The sequence below is a fragment of the Hyperolius riggenbachi genome, chromosome 5, assembly GCF_040937935.1.
Source record: "Hyperolius riggenbachi isolate aHypRig1 chromosome 5, aHypRig1.pri, whole genome shotgun sequence".
Classification (NCBI taxonomy): Eukaryota; Metazoa; Chordata; class Amphibia; order Anura; family Hyperoliidae; genus Hyperolius; species Hyperolius riggenbachi.
This window is the reverse complement of record NC_090650.1, coordinates 32,844,521-32,869,583: the sequence shown is the minus strand read 5'-3', so window position 1 is coordinate 32,869,583 and position 25,063 is coordinate 32,844,521. Positions and strand designations below refer to the sequence as shown.

The 25,063-nt window shown below is 46.0% G+C and overlaps 2 protein-coding genes across 10 annotated transcripts in view; both read right to left on the bottom strand.

The window, feature by feature from the left end:
- The window catches only part of LOC137518099 (uncharacterized), a 67,146-nt gene extending 63,481 nt beyond the window's left edge, over positions 1-3,665 (bottom strand). Inside the window, exons 1-2 of the mRNA XM_068235418.1 lie at positions 3,506-3,665; positions 306-359 (exon numbers count right to left, since the gene is read on the bottom strand). Coding sequence (XP_068091519.1) covers positions 306-332 — 27 coding nt within the window. The 5' untranslated portion in view covers positions 333-359; positions 3,506-3,665. The remainder of the gene's footprint in view (positions 1-305; positions 360-3,505) is intronic.
- Positions 3,666-12,373: 8,708 nt separating this feature from the next.
- Positions 12,374-25,063, bottom strand: part of LOC137518100 (uncharacterized) — a 266,833-nt gene continuing 254,143 nt past the window's right edge. For all 9 annotated transcript variants that reach the window (XM_068235420.1, XM_068235425.1, XM_068235422.1 and 6 more), the window contains 4 exons: positions 24,154-24,277; positions 21,991-22,061; positions 17,956-18,010; positions 12,374-13,394 (listed from right to left, as the gene is read on the bottom strand). In XM_068235420.1, coding sequence (XP_068091521.1) covers positions 12,570-13,394; positions 17,956-18,010; positions 21,991-22,061; positions 24,154-24,210 — 1,008 coding nt within the window. In that variant the 5' untranslated portion in view covers positions 24,211-24,277 and the 3' untranslated portion in view covers positions 12,374-12,569. The remainder of the gene's footprint in view (positions 13,395-17,955; positions 18,011-21,990; positions 22,062-24,153; positions 24,278-25,063) is intronic.

Here is a 25,063-nt window from a genome sequence, read left to right as displayed (position 1 = left end):
CAGCTGCAATATTTAATATCTAGAATAGCCAGGGCCAGCTCCAAAGCTGAGCCAGAGTGTGGCGTCCTTTGTAAATTTGTATGCAGAGTGTGGGAAGGCAATAGATGCCTCTCTGATCTGATCAGGGTGGGATCTATCTAATGGTCGGTCTCAATGTATGGCCAACTTATACTGCTGGTAAAGCTCCAGGAGAGATTTCAGTCTCTGGTCAGGTGATTCCATGTTGTATCGCAGACGGGAAACCTCACATGTCTGTACTGCAGAATTACACAATTCCAATACAAGGCAGCTGCCCAGAATCTCACCCCTCTGGCTGCAGACGTCTCCATCATGGGATTGTCACTGTGAGCAGCAGCAGTCTGAAAAGGAAAACAATATCATCAACACAAGGAAGGTGGTCATCTCTATCTACTCTGTGTCCCCATCTCACGCCATATAACTGTACAATCTCTACATAATCCTGCTGTCTCTCCTCTGCCAATGGTTCTGCTCCTTCTGTCAGACACTCCACCCATATAACATCTAGTTTCTTTCCACCACACTAACCACTAGTTTTAAAGTGCCACACAAGCTAATTTGGGTGTGGTGATAACCAGAAACAAATAGGTTTTAAGGGCGCAGGAAACATCAGTAGTAGAATATCAGTAAATGTTATCAATATTCTACTACTAGATTCATATAGTGAAATATCGATAATATTTCCTGATGTTTCACTAGGACCTCCCTACTCTCACACAGAGCCCCCTGGTGGGTGGTAAACCTTAAAGGGTACCCGAAGTGGCACAGACAGAAGCAGATGGGACACAGAGGCATGTTCCCTGGACCATCACATGCCTCTGTGTCCACTATGGTCTGCTCTTTGCCACCACTGCATTGCGCTGTCACCTCCCCCCCCCCCCCCCCCCCAATTGCCAACATGCAGCTTGTCGGCAATCTCGAGTGGGAGGGGCATCCCTTGCAGGAGAGGCAATCCAGCAAAACGCCCACCTTTTCCAGCTCTGCCTCTCCCTTGTTGCCCTCCACTCTGCTCTGTGATGACACACACAGAGCAGGGCTTGCAGCGTTGTGACCCCAGGGATAACTGAAAGTGAAGTATTTCTGGCCGCAGGAGTAACTAACCTAAACCCTGTGGCCACCTAACCTCGCCTCCTCCCCAACCCAGTGTATCCAAGGCGACATGTGACATGATGAGATAAAAATGTGTCTGTACAGTGCAAGGCATATTACTAACTGGTCAATTTACTTTTTTTTTATTTTGCTGCCTGAAAGAGTTCATTTTCGAGGCACGCAAGTAACAGATTCTGTCCGTACCTTGTCAGGAATAAAGTAAACCTCACTGATAAGCAAATTACAGCTGTAAAAGTTTTCCTGGCAGAATACAACTTCTGGGGGCAGGGGAGAGATAGAAAAAGGTTAAATCTACTTTGTAAATGTTTAAACAAAAAACTGTGAGGCATCTAAAAAACAAAACAAAATAAAACTAAGGAGTAGGAGGATATAAACAATTGTTTATCTTAGTTTATTTTTACCTCAAGTTTACTTTAGCTCCAGAGAGAAATTTAAGCGCCTGCTATGTGAACTGCTGCTACTTATAGTAGGCACAAATTTTGCATATTGGGCGGCTAATACTTAACAGAAAATTTGTCCACACTCGAATTAGCTATATAGGACCAGAGGCGTAAAAATAGACCCTGCAATTGATGCAGCCAAAGGGGGGCCCAGACGCCGCAGGGGGCCCCGTAGGGGAAGTTTATTTTCCCCATTCTGAAAGACTGACAACTAAGGACACAGAAAGAAAAAAAACTTTCTGCTCTCTGCACAATTGTTCTAATGACTGCATCTGCTCACCCACTGATAAGGAATCATACGTTTTGCAGACAAAGATTTGCAGACAGTCCCTATTCAGTGTTCCGCAGGCTCTTGTGTACAATGCCCAACCTCTCTGCCCCTCCCCAAGTGCTGTGTACTGCAGTGATGCTGGAGACACAGAGCAGTGCTTTTCAGCGCAGCTAGATTTGGGCGCAGCCGGCGACACCATAGACTAGAATAGGAATCACATTTATAGCGGCGCTCAGTGAGTAACATCGGCGCCGCCAGAAGATGGAGACGAAGTTGCTTAAAAAAACACAATAGTTCGGCCTCCAGCAATCGCTGGAAGCCGAATTATATCATTCTCCCACTATCCATGGCGGCCTGGAGGGGGAATAGTAATTAACACGGCCTGGACTTGTGCAGAAGCAGGATCAGCCATATATACTGGCTGTATCCTGCGCCCAAGTCTACCGGCGCAGATTTGAAATGTATGCCTGGAGACAATGCATAGATGTATAGCCAGTTCTGCTCCATCAGAGGTGGACAGAGTGAGTGCAATAAGCAGAGGCTGGAAGCACACTCATCTGTCAGTTTTCTGTATGTGGTTTCCGCACACCATGTGTGTCTGTAGGTGGGAAAACATGCATGTTTTATCAGAGGAAGCTATTGGGGAAAGCAATACAAATATGAAGAGGAAAAAGCACTTGCACAAAATGCAGCAGGGGTGGATACTGCCACACAAGCAGAGGCGGGGCAAGGTCCTTCAGCACCCAAGGCTGAGACAGCAAAGTGTGCCCCTCCATCCCTCCCACCCCAGCCATCAAACACTGATTGCTATTAGACTAAGAGGGCCACAGGGCCCACAACCTCCCCAACACCTTAATCTCTAGTTATCTGGCTTGCAGTCACTGCCATGTATCCCCTTTTCTTATTTCTTTCTGCTTCAAACACAATTGGGAATGACAGCTCAATGAATTGTGCGCCCCCTCCTACACTGCGCCCTGAGGCTGGAGCCTCTCCAGCCTCTGCCTCGGCCCGGCCCTGCACACAAGGCTTACCTGTAGCGTGCTCCAAAGGTAGTCCACGATTTCAATCAAAAGAATGGAAGAAGATGGGCACAGCTGCTAAAATACCCTTTAATGTGGCTGGGTGGACACAAAAAAAGCTTACAGCAGTGTGTGTGTGTGGGGGGGGGGGGGGGGGGGCAGATGAAGCAGGGCTAGTCCCTGTGAAACAGCTGTCAGATCTGCCCCCCCCCCCCCCCCCCCCTGCTGTAAGCTTTTTTGAGTATTTTAGCAGTTGTGCCCATCTTCTTCCATTCTTTTTATTGAAATGGGGAAAGCACATTTGAGTGTGCACTAACCAATTGATTAACATTGCATCTCAGTTTTTATCTGTGCAGAAGGCAAGGGGAGGGTGGGAGGAGGCATCCAAAGTTTCACAGTGGGGCCCAGTGATTTCTAGTTACGCCCCTGTATAGGACCATAAATGTCAGTAAACAAGGCCTTGTCATACTTACATATGTCCTCAACCCCACAGGACCTCTATATCTGTTTATGTCCTCTTTACTCATTGAGTCCCCTTCCCTGCAGGTTTGTGTCCCCACATGACGTTTCCTGCTGTATGTGGTAAATGCACCTCATTGGGGCACCCCCTTCTGGCGTTCTTGGGGGTGAATACCGGTATACATTACCTTCCCCGGTTCCCCTGCACCTGCTCAGGCTTCTGGCTGGCTGTCACCCCCGTCTCTCAGCTGCAGTCAGCGTTCCGGTGTGGTGTTTATTTTAGCCTACTTTGTGACCTATGCATCATCACGCACAGCATGTGCGTCACCACGCTCGGCCTGCGTTACGCAACGCATGCGCAGGGCGAACTTTGAGGTCCCAGAAGCAGCTGTCGACCAGCTGTTTTCGGACACATGCGCAATAGAAGGATCATCTTGTACTGCTCGGAAAGCTTTGAGATCCGGGCATGCGCATTGAACTACAACACCACCTCCATCTAGTGGATGGAGACTGTATTGCAGTGATAATATAATGGAAAGAAACTACAAAACTGATTTCATTGCAGTATAGTTTTCATACTGTAGATGGTGCTGTGTCTGAGAATGTACCACTTTGTTATAACTCCAATTATCTGGGGCTTCTTCCTAAAGTTCCTAATACCCTGAAGTCTTCCTGGTGCCTCGCCAAGTAGTCATCATCCCGCTCGGTTCCCAAAGTGTTCACCTGCGAATGCCTCATGCAACCCTGTGCCGTGGCTCCTCCTGAGGATGACAAATTGCATTGCTCTCAAGAAATCCTATGGTTCAGTGGTAATTTTGCAGTCTTGTAAGCAGCACTTTTGAGGTTCAATTCAATATTTTTTTAATGGCCTGAATATTAAACTTGATTTCTGAATTTACTCAGATTGGAACAAAATTATATATTTTTATGAAAGAAGTGGATGTCGGATTTAAGCCTTTTACCAGGGTTTGAGTGCCGGTGTGGTGAAATTTTTTGCAACTTTATCAGATTTTGCAACCGGTTGCACTTATTTATCAGAAAGTGCAACCTAACCATTGACTTTAACCTATCTGTATCAGAAAATGCAACCCAACCAAACCCTATTCTCACACAGAACCCTCCCCTCTTGCTCAACTAATAACCCCCCTGGAGGGAACAATCCCCCCTCTTGCTCAACTAATAACCCCCCTGGAGGGAACAATCCCCCCCCCCCCAGGGAACAATCCCCCTCTTGCTCAACTAATAACCCCCCCTGGAGGGAACAATCTCCCCTCTTGCTCAACTAATAACCCCCCCTGGAGGGAACAATCCCCCTTGTAGATCAATGGGATCTGTGGTTGCAAAAAATTACAGGCGTGTTAACAGAGAGGAGCCACGCCTACACAGTCATACACTGTCCTCTATGGCAAGTTGCGAAATATGATGGGTAGCTAAATTTTTCACTACACCGGCTCAAGCCAGTACGTACAACAGTAAGGAGTTTTTGGGCAAGGCAGCCACTTAGGGGGCTTCGCTATCATGCTTTTTTCAGTTTAGGATACTGCCTCTGCTGTCGCTATATTCCGTAACTTATGAACTTCTTTATGCGGGCTGGCGAGTGGAGACGCTAGCCGCAATGTTTTGTTTTAGCAGCTGCCTCAGGGCTGGAGGTTTCGTTACACTATCTACTTTGGGGCTGCAGTTCGGCATTTCAGAGCGTCATCATCAGAGTGGAGTGGTGCAGAGAGACTGGAGATTGCAGACGGAGAACGGCATTGTCTGGTGATAGCGTGGAGACAGCGTAGAGAACTCATGGACGAAGAACGGCATCCTCAGCAGATAATGTGATCAGCGCTGGCCAGACAACTCCAGGTGCCTCTGCTGTTAGCAGAACATTTGTGGGGCAGGAGATCACTTAGCCGCAATGTTTCGTTTCAAGTTAGCTAGCTATTTAGTATAGGGTGACAGTGCCTACAGATTCAGGAGCATTTCTAGTCCTTTTGTCACTCCAGGCAAGAAGTCCTGTGTGCAGACCCCCCCCTCCCCTCCCCCCCCACCCAAAAAAAAACAACAAAAAAACAAAACACCACACAGAGAATATTAACCATGTGATGTTTACGGTGTATGCATAATGGAGAGACCAGTTGCGTGCGGTCCGGTATTAGTCATGGAGAGAATCCGAAGACGTAACAACAAAAGTTGTTTAGGAGATACCTTTATTCCTTTGCAGGCTTTCAAAACTTTAAGTTTCTTTTTCAGGCATTTTCAGAGCTGGATCAGAACCATATATGGTATGGTTCTGATCCAGCTCTGAAACGTGCCCGAAGAAGAAATTTAAAGTTTCGAAAGCTTGCAAAGGAATCTTGTACAGTTAGTCATTAAAGGTATCTCCTAAACAACTTTTGTTGTTACGTCTTAAGATCCGTACACACGCCGGACTGGAGGCAACGACAGGTCCGTCGTCACCTCCCGCTGGGTGGGCGTTCCAGCGACAGTCCAGCGTGTGTACACTCTGTCTGCAGACTGATACGGCTGTTTCTGAGCGATCCGCCCGGCGGATCGCTCAGAAACAGCCGTATCAGTCCGCCAACAGACTGTACACACGCCGGACTGTCGTTGGAACGCCCACCCAGTGGGAGGTGACGACGGACCCGTCGTTGCCTCCAGTCCGGTGTGTGTACGGACCTTTAGGATAATGGAGAGAGTCCGTGAGATACAAACAACACACTGATCCTGTCGCATTTCATTGCACACCCGCTTCCTGCACTCCCCCAGCTTAGTGTGTAAATGCAGAGTATAGTGCAGCAGAAGCTGTGCTCTCACCTCTATGCTGGAGTCCACTGCTGGGTTTTCACCTATCCACTCTGCCTATTGCCCTATGCCCAGCATCTCCTACTGCATGTAGCGTGATTACACGCAGCATGAGGATAGCCAGCAATAAAAGGAGCAGGAAACAGACAGGATGAATGCACAGACACAGCACTGGACTCCAGAGGGGAGGTGAGAGCACAGCTTCTGCTGCACTATACTCTGCTTTTACACACTGGACTGGGGGAGCAAAGGATGGGGACAGGAATAGTGGGTCAAGGGGACAGAGGGAGGAACAAAGGGGATATGAAGAAGGCACAGTGTGACAGAGGGAAGCACAGAGGGATGCACACAGAGCCGGATCATCCAAAAGGCAACATAGGCAGGTGCCTAGGGCCTGGAGAGAGTCTAGGGGCCTGGTTCATGCCAACCCCAACAAATCTTGCCAAAAAAGTTATGTGGCCATCAAGCGTGGTCCCAAAGTCATTGCTCGCCTAGGACTATATTTCACTTTAATCCATTTCTGAACACACAGGGGGTAGATGTGGCACATGGGGACTGAAGCGGGCACAAGGAGACAGAAGGGGGCAGAGGTGGCACAGGGGGACTGAAGGTGGCACAAGTAGACAGAAGAGGCACAAAGGGAGATAGAAGGAGGCACTGGGGGGCAGAGGTGGCACAGGGGGGACTGAAGGTGACACACTTGGGGAGCATAGCTTTGCTTGGGAGGTGTGGATTGGCTTGGGTTGTGGCTTAATTCAGGGGGTGGGGCTTAATTAGAGGCATGGCACCCCCCAGGACCAATGGCACTCCAGGCAGTGGCCGGCCTGTAATGCCTATACCTAAAAACGCCTGTGTACAGATTCAACCAACTCTACTCTCTCAGAGAGAGTCCTGCGACTCTGACACAGGTTTCTTCGAGAGGGCATGAGTGGGCCATGTGGCTAACACTGCTCTCATAAAGGCGGCATCTAGAAGCCCCCCCATGTCCCCCCCCCCCTCTCCTACTTTTCAGGGCCAGGGATCCCCAGGGCCCCAAGTTTGAGTTATAGTCACCCAACAATAGGGTAGAGAGCATACTTTTCTTTACATCTTTACATACAATGTAAATATACAACATGGTGATCATAGGGTATACTCGAACCTGTCACCCCCCCCTTCCATTTCACAGAGACAATAACATGCACACAGTGATAAAACATGTATAGGGTGACCTGAGAAGCTATGACTGGTACAAGTGCATATAAAACTTGGTTAGCATGAGTCACACCTAAAGTAGAGGGAAGAAAAAGCATAGCTTCTTATATAGAGAACTACAAAACTCTGTAGGGGCACCAGATTCATGCAGGTTGTAAGAGTTTGTTCCAGGATGAGCGAGGTGTATAATCCATGGAAATAGCCCTGAGTATAGCTTATCACTATGATCCCAGGCTGCATAGAGGCAGAAGTAGAGAAAGAAGAGCGCTCCATAGTGTAACATTGCTTTATTTAAACAAATTGTGCAAATAAAAATTCACTTACTGGATGTAAATTGAATGCAGACATGTAGTTAGGCTCACGGCCTTAAAATCCTTCCTAGGTGGGTGCACCCTTAAACTGCCGTGGCCATCGGGGTTGAGTGGATCCGGTGGTAACCGACCCTGGAAGCCCCACCAAGGGATGAACGTGTGCTGGTTATCTGATGAAGGCGTGGAACGCCGAAACGTGTAATAACGCCACCAGCACACGTTCATCCCTTGGTGGGGCTTCCAGGGTCAGTTACCACCGGATCCACGTTCAACTTACATCTAGTAAGTGAATTTTTATTTGCCCAATTTGTTTTAATAAAGCGTTGTTACACTATGGAGCGCTCTTCTTTCTCTACTTCTGCTTTCTAAATTAAGCATTCCTAACAGCCGGGCTACTAAGGAGCAGCTAAAGTGTGACTGCCACCAGCCACCCTTGGGTACCGTCCTAGCAGCGCAAGATTGCACGTCTTTTTCTGCATAAAGGCAGACAAGGCTATCCAGCATAGACGTAATGGAGCAGTTTATAAAAGCACAGCCAAAAATGAACGCCAGTTAAATAGCAGGCTCCGGGGCCACCTGCTACACTATTTAGTGGGTGGCTCCACTAAAATTGTTAATTACCGCTTTGGGGCCACACGCTACACTATTTAGTGTGCAGCACTGATTAAATTGTTAATTAACGTTTTATTGATAAGGGGCTGCCTCTAATTACATTGTTATTTCTTGTTTTATTGGGGTGTTAGGATTGGGTACGACCAGGGGGAGTCTTAGGGTTAGGCACCACCAGGTGGGTCTTAGGGTTGGGCACCACCCCTGGGGTGTTTTAGGGTTAGGCACCACCAGGGGAATCTTAAGGTACATACAGGGGTGTTTTAGGGTTAGGCACCACCGGGGGGGGGGGGGGGGGGGTCTTAGGTTTAAGCACCACTAGGGGGGGTCTTAGGGTTAGGGGAGGGTTCTGTGTGAGAGTAGGAAGAGGTTAGATTAAATTATCGGCAAATATTGCTGATATTTCACAATATGAATCAGGCTGTAGAATATTGGATCTGGCTGGAAGACAGGGTGCTGGCAGGGTGTAGATCTCATTTTAACTCACCAACGCCGCCGATCTCGCTGCTATCTCTTCGCCGCAGCTCACTCGCTCTGCCATCTCTATGACTGCAGAGCCGTGTGAGCCGGTCAGGGGCCGATTTCATTGGTTCCTGACTATGTCTATCAATCTAAGCAACTCCCATTGGCTTACAATGACAGACACGGCCAGAAGCTAATGAAAGCAGCTCCTGACCTGCTCACAGGAGCTCTGCCGTCATAGAGATAGCAGAGTGGGTGACCTGTGGTTCCCGGCGTATGTGCGGCGATTCATCAGTATTCTGCCGTTTCTGGTCCCAGCGGTCTCTGGCCCTTAAAGGGGCAGAGACCGCTGGAACTTAAGTGGTAAAGAATTGGTTTTTGTTACAGCTTATACAAATCCTGCAATAAATCTGCAGTGTGTCTACCTCCTGCTTTCACGGAAGCAGAATATTGTTAACATCTGTGTTTACAAACTAGCTGCTCTGCCAAGGCAGCCAGCTGAGACAGATAATCGATCAAATTACAACTAGTGCTTAGGCACGAATGAGGGGGATTTAGACAGGCTAAACTCTCTAAGTACTTACAGGTTGCATATCTCTATGTTTTCCTTCTGTCCAGTGCAAGAGTTCAGGTCCCCTTTGAGAGAACTAAAACTTAAACTTAAAGATAATCTGTACTGTAAAATTCTAACAATAAAAAGCATACCATTCTATTCATTATGTTCTCCTGGGCCCCTCTGTGCTGTTTCTGCCACTCCCTGCTGCAATCCTGGCTTGTAATTGCCATTTTAAGCACTGTTTACAAACAAAAGACATGGCTTCTAACTAGAGTGTGATAGGCTTGAGAGTAGCTCAGTCTCTGACTCATACAGAGCTTGGAGAGGGTGTGTATAGCTTCTGCCAATGACAAGCAGTGCAGCACATTCCAGCCGCAGCCGACAGAGCCGACAGAAGAGAGAAGATTAGATCATATAACAGAGATAACACAGCCACTGTGCAACTAGAAAAGGCTGCAGTAACACAGGCCACATTAGAACAGGTATAGGAACTTATAGGATAGAAGAAATAAGGCTGAAAATTTTGTTACAGAGTCTCTATAATTCATCTTTAAATGTTTAGCCTAACCTAAGTTCACCTTCACCTGGAAAGTCAATCCCTAACTCTACTTTCATGTGAATAACTCTAACCCTATGTAACTACATAGTAAGCTCAGAACTAACTTTAAGTTAAGTGGCCCCACTGGTCAGCCTATCCCTAGTTCACCTTTAATATGGTAAGCCAAGCCCATGGTGTTCGCACATGATTTGGTGGAGTTGTGCAAATTTATCAGTCAAATGTAAAACTCAAGAACTCATTCGATTACCAAATTGGAAACGGAGATGTATTGATATTCCAATATAGCAAACAGAAAAGTGCCTCCACTCCATCAGAGGGAGCTGTAGAGGTAGGTGGTAGATGAGCGATGTTAAAACAGCGCAGGATATTTGGGCACAGACAGCGCCACCATAGGCTGTAATAGCAATTACGGCTATAGCTGCACTATAGTGAGTAACTCAAAAGACGGAGCTCAAGTTACTTTTAAAACACTGTAATTCGTCCTCCAGCAATAGCTGGAAGCCGAATGACATAATTCCCCTCCATCCATGAGGACCTGGAGGGGGAATAGTAATTAACGCCACTAGGACTTGTGCAGGAGCAGGGTGAGCCATATATCGGCTTTATCCTGCACCAAAATCTCCCGGCGGCACATTCATAGGTATGCGGTGGTAGATGGTAGAGTTTATACCCATGAACTTACCACTAACAGGACTTTATTGGTATTCAAGCATAAAATCTGGGGCCTGTTTTATTTTTACGAACACCACCATTTCTCCACAGTCATAACAATGTAAGGAAGTAGACATTAAAGGGACACTGTAGGGGGGTCAGGGGAAAATGAGTTGAAGTTACCCGGGGCTTCTAATGGTCCCCCACAGACATCCTGTGCCCACGCAGCCACTCCCCAATGTTCCGGCCCCGCCTCTGGTTCACTTCTGGAATTTCAGACTTTAAAGTCTGGAAACCACTGCGCCTGCGTTGTTGTGTCCTCACTCCCGCTGATGGCACCAGGGGTGTACTGCACAGGCCCAGTATGGTCTGTGCCTGCGCCGTGCACTCCTGGTGACATCAGGGGAAACGAGGACACGGCAACGCAGGCGCAGTGGTTTTCAGACTTTAAAGTCTGACATTCCAGAAGTGAACCGAAGGCGGGGCCAGAGCAGCGGTGAGTGGCTGCGCGGGCACAGGATGCCTGCGGGGGACCATTAGAAGCCCCGGGTAAGTTCAACTCATTTTCCCCCGACCCCCCTACAGTATCCCTTTAAAGGGGAACTGAAGAGAGAGGTATATGGAGGCTGTCATGTTTATTTCCTTTTAGACAATACCAGTTGCCTGGCAGCCCTGCTGATCCTCTGCCTCTAATACTATTAGCCATAGCCCCTGAACAAGCATGCAGCAGATCAGGTGTTTCAGTGGTTCAGACTTATAAGTCTGATCTGACAAGACTAGCTGCATGCTTGTTTCTGGTTTTAATCAGATACTACTGCAGAGAAATAGACCAGCAGGGCTGCCAGGCAACTGGTATTGATTAAAAGGAAATAAACATGACAGCCTCCATATACCTCTCTCTTCAGTTCCCCTTTAAAGCTCTGATCATCCCGTTTATTGGTATTATACTAGAGCTAGCTACATCAAATTTACATGGCTAGAGCACAACATATTGCTTCCACGGGGGCACTTGAGAAAGGGCATGTGTCCAAAATGTTATTCTTTACCAGTCTAACTGTAGTATTAAGGTACCCATACATCTACCAATTTGGTGGCCGATCGACCATCCGATTCGATAATTATTAAACTTTGTGCCAATTGATGATTCAACTAATTTTGGGCTGAAATTGGTTGACTGCACCGCAACCTCATGGGAACTGGAAGAGGAGTGGTAATGTATTAACCTCCTTGGCGGTTATCACGAGTCAGGCTCGGGTTGGAAAAAACAAGCCAGGAGTGGTAACCCTGAGCGTGACTCATGGTAGCCGCTGGCAGAACTGTGCAGAGCTTAGCGTGCAGCGGGCGTTTTCAATCACCTCCCGGGGGATCCAGATGCCGGCAGCCATTCTCCTTCCTGCCCTCCGAGCCTTTGCATCCCTCGGGTGTGATTGCCGTTTGTCGACATGACAACAGATGGCGATCTCACTACAGGATTACAGCGCCCCCCGGAGGAAGGAGAACTGCAGCGCTGGATCCAAGGGAGGAGAGTGAGTGCTGGGGCTGCTGCAGATCTCTCTGCTGTGTAATTTTTTCCCAGGATTTAGGGTCTAAAAGCATGCAAAAAATGGTACCACTTTTAGACCCTAAAATCTGGAAAGAATCAGACCACCAGGGGGGTTAATGCAGGGGCATTGAGTATCGGCCTGTGGTTTATGGTGGCCAATAGAGCTCTCTCCGATCAGATTTGATCAGAGAGAGATCTGTCTATTGGTCGATCAGCCGCCAAAATCGCTAAATAAATGGGCACCTTTTAGCTGATGTCCAGCTCCAGTTTTGGAGGTGTAAATTGTTACTATAGATTGAGAGGGTTGACACTTGCCAATGACCACAAAGGAGATGGAGATCTAGGTGGACGTGGGGCTCTCAAATAGATAGTGCAGCTGAAGATTGGGGTATATTGTTTTATTTCATTATAGAATTTCTATAATATGGAAGAAGGCAATGCTTTCCTTGGCGCTTTTCATGGCACAATCTAACGGACTGTCCAACGAGTCAGTCTTTAGGTCATCGCAGAGACCAAATTGTTACCTTCTAATCTGAGATTAGATTGTCGGTCTTTCAGTTCCATTGTGGAGTTAGAGTTATGAATAGTCTCCATCTCTGCGATTTCGGACATAAAACATGTTTCTTATACCTTGGTTAATGGCCGTGCGACCTTTAGCTAAGGCCTCATCTGCTATATCTTTAGGGAAGTAGTCATGAAAGGCATGTTGAATGGCATGGACTCGCCTGGGGCTGAGAGGCATCTTTTGGTCTGTGCCATTAAAGTTGTGACCATAAAGTTCCTCTTCGGTAAACAAGAGTTTTGCTAACTGCCAGCCAAAGGGCCCTGGGTTGTTAATATCAACTTGACGGCGTATAGACATAGCAAGGTCTTCATCGACTCTGACTTCCATAGCATGCGCTGGCACATTGGGGGAACTGATGACAGAGATTGGTCCCTGCCAATCACAGTGGAAGCGTTGTTTCCTCCTGCGTTTCACCATCGGGAATGGTGGAGAGGAGGTGGAGGCATAGTGGAAGGGCGAGGTGGAGAAAAGGTGAGAGATAATTGGCTGGCCATCTTCATCTTCATCTATCTCCAGCTTGAGTGTCCTTGGGTGGTCATCACTGGATATTGTGTCTTCTCCAATTGGTTCATCAACAGGCTCATCGGTGAAGGAGATTGATTTGGGGCTGCTGTCCTCTGCTCTACTGCAGTTGTTCAGGAACTCCACTATCTCCTCAATGTTGTTGAAACAGTAGATGGGTTCAGTCTGAGTTGCTGCATCATTCGTCTGAAATCTGGGGCATAGTTCATCTTCCTGGATGGGCTCATTTTTGGTGGGAAGATGGGCTAGCAGGTGGTTGTCCTGTAGGGAAAGACTCTCCTCTCCATATCCAAGAATCTTTATCTCCTGAATCTCCTGAAAGGGAAGAAGACGTCTGAATAATGTATTGTGAACATTCAAGTGGAACCCGAGGTGAAAATAGACAGATGAGACAAACAATTGTATCTATACTCCTAAAAAAAAAAATATAATATGTATATAAGTCCACCTGATGTATAAGTCGACCCCAGTATTTGACCCTCTTAAGCTGGATTTTTTATTGACTCAAGTATAAGTCTACCCAGCAAAGTTAATGGCTGCACTTGGGGATTAGGAAGAATTAACAGCTGCACTTGGGGGCCTGGAAGGGTTAATGACTGCACTGCATACATTATTGCAGCCATGAACCCCTCCTGTCCCTTAAGTGCAGCCAATAACTCCTCCAGATCCCCAAGTGTAGCAGTTATTCACACCCCTTCCTACAGCCTATTATTTCCCACCCCTTTCCTTGTTAATTGTTGTGGCCAAAACTTTCAGACCTGTGTTTTCTTGGCATTTCCTTTATCAAGAAAGTGTCAATTGCTGCAAATAGGAATGTCACTAATAGTACACACATTACTCAAGGTGTTCAGTGTTACCCACGACTCATGTATAAGTCAACCCCTTAACTTTGATTTAGTGAGCCAGACCTACATTTCTAGACTTATACTCAAGTATATTAAAGAATGATGCAAATATATATATATATATATATATATATATATATATATATATATATATATATATATATATATATACTGTATATATATATATACAGTGGTGTGAAAAACTATTTGCCCCCTTCCGGATTTCTTATTCATTTGCATGTCTGTCACACTTAAATGTTTCTGCTCATCAAAAACCGTTAACTATTAGTCAAAGATAACATAATTGAACACAAAATGCAGTTTTAAATGATGGTTTTTATTATTTAGTGAGAAAAAAAAATCCAAATCTACATGGCCCTGTGTGAAAAAGTGATTGCCCCCCTTGTTAAAAAATAACTTAACTGTGGTTTATCACACCTGAGTTCAATTTCTGTAGTCACCCCCAGGCCTGACTACTGCCACACCTGTTTCAATCAAGAAATCACTTAAATAGGAGCTATCTGGCACAGAGAAGTAGACCAAAAGCACCTCAAAAGCTAGACATCATGCCAAGATCCAAAGAAATTCAGGAACAAATGAGAACAAAAGTACTGTAATTGAGATCTATCAGTCTGGTAAAGGTTATAAAGCCATTTCTAAAGCTTTGGGACTCCAGCGAACCACAGTGAGAGCCATTATCCACAAATGGCAAAAACATGGAACAGTAATAAACCTTCCCAGGAGTGGCTGGCCGACCAATATTACCCCAAGAGCGCAGAGAAAACTCATCCGAGAGGCCACAAAAGACCCTAGGACAACATCTAAAGAACTGCAGGCCTCACTTGCCTCAATTAAGGTCAGTGTTCACGACTCCACCATAAGAAAGAGACTGGGAAAAAACGGCCTGCATGGCAGATATCCAAGGCGCAAACCACTTTTAAGCAAAAAGAGCATTAAGGCTCGTCTCAATTTTACTAAAAAAGATCTCAATGATTGCCAAGACTTTTGGGAAAATACCTTGTGGCCCGATGAGACAAAAGTTGAACTTTTTGGAAGGTGCGTGTCCCGTTACATCTGGCGTAGAAGTAACACAGCATTTCAGCAAAAGAACATCATACCAACAGTAAAATATGGTGGTGGTAGTGTGATGGTCTGGGGTTGTTTTGCTGCTTCAGGACCTGGAAGGCTTGCTGTTATAGATGGAACCATGAATTCTACTGTCTACCAAAAAATCCTGAAGGAGAATGTCCGGCCATCTGTTCGTCAACTCAAGCTGAAGCGATCTTGGGTGCTGCAGCAGGACAATGACCCAAAACACACCAGCAAATCCACCTCTGAATGGCTGAAGAAAAACAAAATGAAGACTTTGGAGTGGCCTAGTCAAAGTCCTGACCTGAATCCTATTGAGATGTTGTGGCATGACCTTAAAAAGGCGGTTCATGCTAGAAAACCCTCAAATAAAGCTGAATTACAACAATTCTGCAAAGACGAGTGGGCCAAAATTATTCCAGAGCGCTCTAAAAGACTTGTTGCAAGTTATCGCAAACACTTGATTGCAGTTATTGCTGCTAAGGGTGGCCCAAATAGTTATTAGGTTCAGGGGGCAATTTCTTTTTCACACAGCTCCATGTATGTTTTGAGTTTTTTTTCTCACTAAGTAATAAAAAGCATCATTTAAAACTGCATTTTGTGTTCAATTATGTTATCTTTGACTAATAGTTAACGGTTTTGGATGAGCAGAAACATTTAAGTGTGACAAACATGCAAAAGAATAAGAAATCAGGAAGGGGGCAAATAGTTTTTCACACCACTGTATATATATATATATATATATATATATGTATATATATATATATATACTTATATATATACTTTGCTATTAATGTTCTATTAATTCTCCGTACTACACATACAATTCATTATATCATGCGTTTTTTTCACTTCAGTGTCACTTTAAAGGTGTTCTGTAGTGGGGGGGGGGCTGAGGTTAAAAACCGCCAGACCTGACCGCCACTTACCTGGGGCTTCTATCTGCCCCATATAGCAGTAATGTCCCACGACGTCCTCCTCCAATCCGCCATTCCCCGTCTGACATAGGCGAATAATCAGAAGCTTACTGCGCAGTACAAAGTTTTCTTGTACTGCGCCTGCGCAGTAAGCTACCGATGACGCGGGCGGGAGCGAGCGGGTGCGCAGCCACAGTTGGACTGCATGCCGTGCTAGACCGGAGCCGGCGGCGAGGAACGGCAGATCGGAGGAGGACGGCGTGGGACATTACTGCTACAAGGGGCTGATAGAAGCCCCAGGTAAGTGGCGGTTTTTATCCTCAGCCCCCCCCCCCCCCCCCCAAACCCCTTTAAGTGTCCCAGAGCTATAATACATGACCATTTTTATCTATCCCTTGCTGTCAGAAGCTCTTCTCTGTTGGAAAAGGTTCTATGGCTGTAACATGAGTGAGGGTGACGCTACAATCCAACAAGTGTCTGACAAGTGAGAAACTGCTACTTTAAAGGGAACCTTAACTGGCGGGGAAAAATAAATTCACTTACCTGGGGGCTTTCCCAAGCCTCCTGCAGCCGTCCTGTGCCCGCGCCGGTCCTTCGGTGCCCTCCGGTCTCCCTCCGCCGCTTAGTTTCGTTTTCGGACGACTGCCAGTCGTCCTCGGGCCACTTCCGCATTCCTCGTCGTAAACTGCAGTAAAGCGCGTCCGCATGACGCGTTTGGCGTCATGCACATGACGCGTTTGGCGTCATGCGGACGCGCTTTACTGCAGTTTACGACGAGGAATGCGGAAGAGGCCCGAGGACGACTGGCAGTCGTCCGAAAACGAAACTTAGCGGCGGAGGGAGACCGGAGGGCACCGAAGGACCGGCGCGGGCACAGGATGGCTGCAGGAGGCTTGGGAAAGCCCCCAGGTAAGTGAATTTATTTTTCCACGGCAGTTAAGGTTCCCTTTAAGGTTAACTCTTTCAGGCAAAAAAAAAGAAAAATACATTTAATTGACATCTTCACAATAAACGTACTGAACCTGAAATGCTTTCTCCTGTGTCAGAAGCCTGGCAGCATGGTAAAAACATTTTTTCTTACTATTCACTCTGGATGAGTGTCCATTGTAAGGAAGGCCAGTACGGCCACAGTGTGACTATAAATCATCACAGAAGTCACAGCCCTGGGCTCAACAATATTTATTAATGTTCAAAAATTAGGTTGCAATGCAAAAATTATGCAGTTAAAACAAATTTAAAAACCAACTGCTGAGGAGCGCTCCAGATCTTTAAAGGACCACTCCAGCAAAAAAAGTAAGCAGTTAAAATCTGACAGAACGGATAGGTTTTGGACAAGTCCATCTCCTCATGGGGACTCTCAGGGTTTTATTTGTTTTCAAAGGCATTTCCTGAACGGCAGTTGCTAATTGCCGACAGCCAAATTACCTCTTTTTTTCCTAATTTGACCTCCAGCAATCACCGGCACCTAAATTAGTCACTGAGCGCAGCGGTAATTCTCATTACGGCCTATGGCGGCGCCCTAACAATTGGCGCAGCTCTGTGCCGAACTTACCGTTGCTGTTTTGCTGTAGTGTTGTAGGTTCCTTTGCTGTCCTTCCAGTCCTCTTCCTCGATCTGCTGTTTGGCCCAGTAGAGTGCTAAGTCGTGCACTACTGCGCATGCGCTGGCCTCCTCAATCCTGCTTCCGTGGCTGGGAGCACTCTGCCAATGTGCACTACAGTAAGACTCGTAGCCGCGCATGCCCAGAATGCTCCTGGTCGGAAAATCAAGAATGGGCACCGCTGGGCCAGCACTTGCGCACTAGTGCATGCCTTAGCACAGTACTGGGCCGGACAGCAGATCGAGGAAGAGGACTCAGAGTACCCAGAGGAACCTACAAGACTACAGGGGCTGGAAGAAGCTTCAGGTAAGTGAAAGAACACTATTTATGTTTGCTTCAGCTATCCTTTGAGTTGTCAGAGACCACTTTATATAAATACTAAGTGATGCTAAATAATTATTAAATATTTTTTGCTCTCCAGTTACCTGGTTCTTACAAAGCATCTTCCTCCGGATCAAAGTCAGTGGTTCTCTTTGTTTGCTGCACAAGAAATACAAGAAAAGGAATTACACACCCTGCAGACGTGAAAATCATTGTCCTACGGCAAAAAAGCTGGAGACGGGGCATTGGTCAGACAAGATGGACGGTTGGCTGACACCTTGGGCTTGATGCACTAAACCGTGATAACTCATATTAAGGGGCGTTTTCACGTGCACTTTTGCGTTTGCGCACAATTGCACATTTTTTGTGCGCAATTGTGTTTTTTGTGCGAAAATACACGTTCGCGCGCAAACGCGAAAATTCACGCGAAAACGGCCGTGATATGAATTATCACGGTTTAGTGAATCAAGCCCAATAGCTGTTCTTCTTTAGGAACTAATGTTCCATCTGGTATGTTGGTATCTGTTGCATCTGGTATGATTGAATCATTGTCCCAGTCATATTTAACCATTTCTGCCGCCCGGACCGTGATCCTCTCGTCCAGGCGGCTGCTCTGCTGCGGTGCCAAAATGTACCACCCAAGGAAAGCCTAATTAGTGGCGGAAAAAACAAGATATAGATCAATAAATTGTGTTAAGTAGTGATAAAGTTATTAGCAAATTAATGGGAGGTGAAAATTGCTCTGATGCATAAGGTGAAAAATCCCCGCGGGCTGAAATGGTTAAGGTACCCATACATCAGTCGATGTATATGCAGATCAATTATGAGGCAGACCCTATCTGACGGAATCTGATCAGAGAGGGATCTGTTGCCTGCCCATACGCCGCAGACCGAATTCCGATAGAAATCTATCAGAAATCAACTTAGTGCCGCCACTTGCCTGGCTGCCCGCCAGGTTTCAAAGTATCCCCCGCCCCTCAGGTGCCCGCGCTCAGAAAAGTCTCACCTGTCCGCTGGTGCCACTCCTAGCCTTCTCTGGTGTCCGTGAGTGCCTGTACCACATGGTACCAGGCACTTGACATGGATGTGCTTGGTGCCATGTAGTGCCATGTGACAGCAGTCACTGGAGAAGGCCAGAAGTCGTGCCGATGGACAGGTGAGACATTTACACTGCCCACGGGAACAGGGGGTAACTTTTACACTTGGAGGGACACCGGCCGGGGGTTGACCGAGGGTCTGTCGCATTTGTCATTGCAATATTGACTGCAGTTACTGCTGTGCACCCATGGCTGGATTTACCAAAAGGCCCTGTAGGCACATGCCTACAGACACCTAATGATGGAGAGGCGGCTTACTACCCTCCCCCAGTGCCTCTCTACCTCCTCCCTATGCAGAGTCCCAAGCAGAGTGTAAATAAGAGGTTACTCACCCAGCTCTCGGCATAACACAAGCAACTTACTACTGAGGGTACCTCTGGCTACCTAATGCTAAGAGTAGTTACCTATGATGGGTAAGGAAGAAGGGACAGCTGGGCCAGCCAGTACACTTGTGGTGCGGTTAGCAGCGGGTTTGTAGGTTCATGGAGGGCGGAGTCTAGGTTCCAGGACATCTGTGCCTATAGGCTCCTGTGATGTAAATCTGGGCCTGCTGCAACCGATTGAGCACTTGCAATTGAGATTCTCCAGCATGTCCGATCAATGCTTTCGACCGACTTCGGCTGGAAATCAATCAAAAGATCGAACGTGTGGCCATGTTGTGCCACTGATTCCCTTCCGATTCAATAAAATGGAAGATCGATCAGACCGCAATATCAAGTGGTGTATGGGGCAGCTTAATTGTTTCTCCTACGGGAATAATTATTTTCCCATCCTTAGCGCATGATGTAACACAGAATATGACTACTGCAGTAAGGCTGCAGTTCTAACCACTCCTGGCTCAGAGGCTAGAACTCTAACTTTGCTGCGCTCGTGAGTTATAAACCAATCTAGATATACAATTTTCCTAATCATGGCTCAGACTACTGAATGTGAACGAGAAATATAAGAACATAAATTGTATCTAATTATAATACTTAGGCTGGGATAAAAAATAAAAGGTGTCCAGCCCTGTCCTGTCAGTTTTTGACAGTTGACATCAGTTTTGTAAGTGTTTCTATGGCTGTGTTCACACATAAATCTACACAGTTCTGATCCAGTCCTGTCCTATCAGTTTTGTATCAGCTTCCTATGGGTGTGGTCACACAGAAAAGGTGTACAGTTCTAATCATGTCATGTCAAACTGATAAAAAAAAACACTGATGCAACACTGACAGAACTGGTCTTATGCCTAGTATACACCATACAATTTTCTGTTAGATTTATCTACTAAGGGCAGGGACGGATCAAGACCAAGCTGCGCCTGGGGCAAGGTCAGGCATTGGCGCCTACAGGTCAGGTTTTGGCGCCTAAACTGCCATTCATTTTTCCGCTTTTTTAAGAATTCAACAAACTGCGCCTGGGGCAAGATACCCGCTTGCCCCCCCCCCTAGATCCGTCCCTGGCTAAGGGGCCCATACACCTAACGATTTTCCCACCGATATACAGCAGATGCAATCACTTTGATCGAATCTGCTGTGAAATTGTCGCACAAACGCTGATAGAACGATCGATTTCTGCCCAAAATCAATCGTTCCTGTTGAATCCTGTCGATCTGTCCGTGCGGAAGATTTTTCTCGATCGCCGGCAGGTCGGGAGTGCGTCGATAGCAGCGTTCGAATGCCCGACGACCGACGCAATACAGCGGAGATACATTACCTGTTCCGGCGGCGCGACTACCCCTCTGTCTTCTTCTGGGCTCCGTGGCTGCAGCTTCACTGAACTTCCTGTCCCGTCAGGAGCGCCCTCTACTTTTTAAACCTCCCCTGGACAGGAAGTTCAGTGAAGCCAGCCGGCCTCGGAGCCGAGCGCGGAGAAGAAGACAGCGGAGACCAGGGGAGTTGCGCCGGCCGGATCAGGTAATGTATAGCTGGCGGCAGCTCCACAGACTGTGATCGGTTTCATGCTGAAATCGATTCACAATCTGTTGGCAGTAAAGGCAGCCATATGATCCCTCTCTGATCAGATTCGATCAGAGAGGGATCTATCTGTTGGTCGAATCTGATGGCAAATCGACCAGTGTATGGCCACCTTTAAATTTTCTTATTTTCTGTAGAGACTGGTCATTATCTTTGGTGCATTGTCTTCTGGTTATCTCCTGTTGAGTAGAACAATGCCTAATTGCTCGGCAGATAGATGGTTAGATAGATAATTTCCAACATGTTGGAAATTATCTATCTGGCAGGTAAATCTAACTGAAAATTGTATGGTGTGTACCTAGCATTAGACGAATAATTGAACGGTGACGGCAGAACAGCGGATCGTAGAGGACGTTGAGAGCACATGACAGCTGCAGGGGGCCGGTACACGCCCCAGGTATGTATTCATTTTTGTTTTCTAAACCCCGCTCAGAACCCCTTTAACCAGTACACTATCCAAGCCTCTCACAAACCCTCATATTTCCCGGTCTGCCCTTCAGGTGCAGGTGCTGTAACTGCAGTCTCACGGCCATAAATTTCCAAGCCTATCAGAAACCCTGATGTTCTGATATGACCCAGTTAAAGGTGCCAAATTCAAAGCGCTTTTTGAGTAATCCAGTCTATTAGTATTTATATAGCGCTGACGTCTTCCACAGCGCTGTACAGTATATTGTATTGTCACTTAACTCAGAGGGGCTCACAATCTAATCCCTACCACAGTCATATGTCTATGTATGCATTGTGTAGTCGTGTATGTACCGTAGTCTAGGTCCAATTTAGGGTAAGGCTAAGTACTTATCTGTATGTTTTTTGGAAGGCGGGAGGAAACTGGAGTGCCTGGAGGAAACCCATGTCACACAGACACAGGGAGAACATACAAACTCTGTGCATATAGTGTCCTGTTTGGGATTCGAACCGGGGACCCATCGCTGCAAGACTAGAGTGCTAACCACTACATCACTGTGCTGCCCATGGAAATGCTCAGAGCTCTCAGGAGATGCCTCAGTACATTATCTGTATCCCCACTGGAGATTCTTGAAGATCTTGGAAGATAGAACATTGGCACACAGTGTCAGGGGACACTCACCTTTTTCTGGTAAGGGGCACCTTAGGGATGGTGACTCGGACAATGGAGGGAGGGGAGGAGTCTTCACAATCCTGCGAATCCAGAAACAGAACAGAATGAAAGATAATACTAGAGGAACGGTGGTTATTGGCCATCACCTGCACCACAGAAAGCAACAATGTCATTTGTTGTATCTATAGTTGTTTTCTCTGGGTCAGAATAGCTAAGGAAAAAACCTTTAAAGGATACCCAAAGTGACATGTGACATGATGAGATAGACATGTGTATGTACAGTGCCAAGCACACAAATAACTATGCTGTGTTCCTTTTTTTCTTTCTCTGCCTGAAAGAGTTAAATATCAGGTATGTAAATGGCTGACTCAGTCCTGACACAGACAGGAAGTGACTACAGTGTGACCCTCGCTGATAAGAAATTCCAAATATAAAACACTTTCCTAGCAGAAAATGGCTTCTGAGAGCAGGAAAGAGATAAAAAGGGGAATTTCTTATCAGTGAGGGTCACACTGTAGTCACTTCCTGTCTGAGTCAGGACTAAGTCAGCCACTTACATACCTGATATTTAACTATTTCAGGCAGAGAATGAAAAAAAGGAACACAGCATAGTTATTTGTGTGCTATGCACTGTACATACACATGTCTATCTCATCATGTCACATGTCACTTCGGGTATCCTTTACAGCAAACCTAAGGGAAAAAACCTTACAATATTAATGAATTGTATGTATGGTGTGGATAATGAATAGAGGTTTAGCAGCAAAGAAATGAGTCTTATATATATATACTTTCAGTTATATAGATTTTTTTTTTATACCATTGCATCATACTGTCACAGTTACAGTTTTAAAACCAAACCTTTTTGAACAAAGCAGAAATAATGACCCTTTGAACTTTCCTGCAGTAAAACCTTATCTGAAGCTGTCTATCACTGTTTCTTGGCTGTTTAACTACTTTGGCCTTTTGAACGTTGCTGATACGTCCAAAAGGCGGCTGCTGTGCGTTATATAAAAAAAACCTGCTTTTTATTATTTATTAAAGTGGACCCAAATTAAAAATTCAAGATTTCAGAAATAAAATCTGTTTTCTAAGTTATAATAAATAGTTGCCTTTTTTCAGCTGCATGTTGACAAATATAAAATATTTGACATTTATTGGAGAAACCCCTCCCTTCCTTTCATATTGCCGGGACAGAATCCGGCAAACTGGTAGAGTAGGAGGTGTCCAACAAAGGAGGAATTGCTAATGGCTGCCACCGGTATAACCCTAGTTATGAAAAGAGGAGGATGAAAAGCATGCACTGAAATCCTCATAGGTTTGAAGGAGTGTTTATTTATCTTTGTATGTGTCAGAGTGGTGCAACTAAATATTTTGAATTAAAAAAATGTTTGGTTTGGGTCCGCTTTAACATCTTCTAATTAGCTGATCTGAGCTGTTTGTGTGCTTGAAGCACAGAGAGCTTCACAGAGAGCTCCTTTTCACTTGTTACACTGTGTTTACACACATGTATCAACATTGGAATGCAAACAAAGATACTGTTATCTCCAGTTTGGATACAGATTTAAAGCTGAATAGCAGGACAAAGTGTTTTGTTTAACCATTTCAGTGATGTTCTGCTAAAAAAAATTCTGGGGTAGTAGCTTTCAAGCTGCGAGGAATCTTTTAGAGCAAAGTAGAAATGCTGGCTTTCAGGCCACTTTAAGTGCTTCACAAAACAGGACTGTATTCGACCCAACTAGGTTGAATAGCTCATAGAAGCTCTTTTGCATAAGTTTTTTTTTAACTGTTCCTGTACTGGAAAACAATATGAGACACTTTTCTTTGCTACTAATGTTATATTTCTTAGCTGTACTAAACATACAATTCATTAGCTCATACGTTTATTTTCGCTTCAGGTTTGCTTTGATTGTTGCAACCAACCAAAATCTTCTTACTGTCATCCGTGTCCTCATTGGAGGAAAAGGTTATCGTTCCTCTCAAAAATAATAAACTAGGAGAAAACCCCAAAACGGAGTCACCGGTAACAAGGAATACTTGACGGGGGTCATAAGTCTTTCTGAAACCTTCTGCAATATATAACTCTAGCTTCAGTTACATCATTCAATAGTGGCTCTCTTAGAATGGGGACACCAAAATGAACACAAAACACAAAGAGATGATCGTACCCACCTGTGCCACCATCCTGACGCTACTGGTTTTCCGGGGTGTTCTTCCCGTACCTGACATGCTTCCGCCCCCGTACACTGCTTCTCATGTAAGAGGGGGACGTGATACTGCTGGGGTGACGGGGACACTGCAGGAAGAGGAGAGTCATATGAAGGCATGATAACCAATCATTGCTCTGGGACAGGGTGACAACAGAGAGAGGAGACACAGGGAAGATTATTTAGTGGTGTCCTCACTGTCTTCTATAATGACATCAGAAGCCACATGAAGTGGTGACACAAACACAACTGATGGCCTCCACTTTTGGGAAGCCTTCTCTGTGATGCTCATGACCAGTAGAGATAACCAATGACATGCATATAGTTTTGACTTGCAAATGTTTATGAAAATTGTAAGCTCTTGGAATCGGGAAAATTAGGGCTGGTTCACTAGGGGATTAACGCCGCGTCTTCGGTGGGTGACAATAGTGACACTAAAAGCGACCTGGCGTCGCTTCCATTCACAGTCCAAAACGACACACAGGGCTTGATTCACAAAAGCGTGCTAAGTGTTAGCACGCCAGTGAAAAGCCACTTAGCATGTGCAAACTGGCTTTGCACGCGCTAATACGCGCGCAAAAGTTTGCTTCACATGCAAAATCTGCCGCTTTACGTGCTAAGTAGCATGATAAGCATACTTTGCACGCGAAGCAGCTGATTTTGCACGCGAAGCGGTGCGCGCAAACATTTACGCACGCTAAAATAGCACGCGAACAGTAACAGCTTTTCCGTGCAAACTAGCACCCTAGTTTGCACATGCAAAGCTTTTAGGCGTGCTAACTGTGTTAGCACCCTTTAGTGAATCAAGCCCACAGGGTTCTCTTTGAGACTCTCCTGAGTCATTGTACTGTATGAAATTAGAGCATTGGTGATAT